The sequence below is a fragment of the Equus quagga genome, chromosome 10 (assembly GCF_021613505.1).
Source record: "Equus quagga isolate Etosha38 chromosome 10, UCLA_HA_Equagga_1.0, whole genome shotgun sequence".
Lineage (NCBI taxonomy): Eukaryota > Metazoa > Chordata > Mammalia > Perissodactyla > Equidae > Equus > Equus quagga.
This window is the reverse complement of record NC_060276.1, coordinates 77,355,159-77,357,066: the sequence shown is the minus strand read 5'-3', so window position 1 is coordinate 77,357,066 and position 1,908 is coordinate 77,355,159. Positions and strand designations below refer to the sequence as shown.

The following is a 1,908-nucleotide window of genomic DNA, read 5'->3' as shown; positions in this document are numbered from 1 at the left end:
TTGGGGTCCACCGGTTCGGATCCCGGGTGTGGACATGACACCACTCATCAAGCCATGCTGTGGCAGGCATCCCACATATAAAGTAGAGGAAGATGGGCACGGATGTTAGCTCAGGGCCAGTCTTCCTCAGCAAAAAGAGGAGGATTGGCAGATGTTAGCTCAGGGCTGAGCTTTCTCAAAAAAAAAAAAAAATACCTGAGGGGAGAGTTGAAGTTGCAAAGACACACAGCTAGTCACACTGAATATCTCAGGAAGCTTGACACTTCATTAAGTGCAGACAGTCCAATCGCCCAAAAGAACGCAGCAAGAAGTGTTTAGCTATCTTTAACCTATTAACACCACCAAAGATAAAAATATGGGCCAGTAGATGTCAGACTTTACTCTTTTCACTAATTAGATCAATCAAACATTCTCTTGGGAGGAGGAACTAAGTAAAAGGTTTGGAGAGAAGGGCAAAAAGTTTCTTCCAAAAATGTCTGAGAGGGTAGAAGTTCCAACTGGTCACCAGGCAAAAGCATGCAAAAAGGGAGAAGATGGTTCTTATAAATTGGAAAGCAATCAAGACTTTCTGCGTGCACAAATTTTACAAGTAGTCTCACATATGCGGCAATTTTCAAGATGATCTCTAAAATGTTTTTACCAAATCATAGACATAGATATGGAAATCATCATCAAATTTGATGAAGTACACAGAGGGCTTTGCTTCTACCTGATGAATAACCATGCCTGTTCTCTTGGAGCCATCGTCTTTGGCATATTCCACCTGTTTGCCTACTAAGCTGTCTATGACTTCTCCTGGCTCCCTCTCTGAGGGAAGAGAATCAGGGGAATCTGGAAGAATGTGTAGGTCACTGTCTTTATAATCATCTAAGAGCTGGTACATATATAATACAAGATCTTTCTCATAGGTAATGTAAAACCACGTGCTCATGATAGGCGCCTGAGCTAAGACCATTTCCCTCCATTCATTTTTGGAACCTTCCTCTGTCTCAAAAATATGTTCCACTGCTTTGCCAATCATAATTTCTGTTAAGTGTGTATCATTAATTCTAGATGATGCAACTTTACTAGGAAGGACTTCAAGTGAGGACACTCTTTCATCTCTGTGAAGTTCCAATCCATAAACAGTCAAATCCATCATATTTGATGAGATACAGAGAGGGATTTACAGGTACCTGATCCAAAACAGTTCCCTTCTACTGTGTCAGAGGTTCATCTCCATCCTTCCATCCATGCTGAATTCTGCAGCCCACGATGTTCCTCTGAGGCTGGGAGGTGGGTCTGCTCCTATGCTGCTTGTGGGCAACCTTTCTCTTCATCACGGTAACAGACACACTTGCATCACCTGCGCCTGTTTTGGACTGCTGCCCTGCATCTGCCTTTCCAAACGGGGTCTTCATGCCTGTGAGGAGCACAACAGCAAGGCGGGCCGAAAAACGAAATTAAGAAAAAAATTCAGTGCATGGCACGGTGAGCTTTTTCCCCTAATTAGTGCACTCCGTGCACCCGCGCCTGTTTTTCCCGAAAGCTACACAGGAAAGCTTGAAATCAGGGCCTCCTGGCTGCGTGCCTGCAGTAATCTTCTTCCCCAGCTCATTCGGCCTCAGCTAAAGCAAGGGAGGTGCGGTTAGAGTCAACGAAATAGGGCGCAGCCCCCTATTCCTACCGCCTGGCATCCAACACTGTCCAGGCCCAGGGGCACAGACTTCTCAAGGCCGAGAATCACAGGCCTCAAATCGGACACCTCGCTGCTGCCTCCGCTGTGAGCCTGTGGTGAAAGAGGATAAGCAGCCAAGGAGTTGGGTGCTTGTAAGACCTGGGAAGGCAGGATCTGTAGGCGAGGAGCGTGTGTTGGAGTGCGGCGGGGCAGGCGAAGAGGATGGCGGTTGTGTCTCCAGCGCTCGGCTC

At 46.7% G+C, this 1,908-nt stretch overlaps 1 protein-coding gene across 1 annotated transcript; it reads right to left on the bottom strand.

Annotated features, from left to right (window-relative positions):
- Positions 1-625: 625 nt before the first annotated feature.
- LOC124245479 (spindlin-3-like) lies at positions 626-1,400 on the bottom strand. The gene is given in 2 exon segments (XM_046672872.1): positions 626-1,124; positions 1,126-1,400. Coding segments are annotated over 2 exon segments (774 nt in total).
- Between the last annotated feature and the right edge of the window lie 508 nt (positions 1,401-1,908).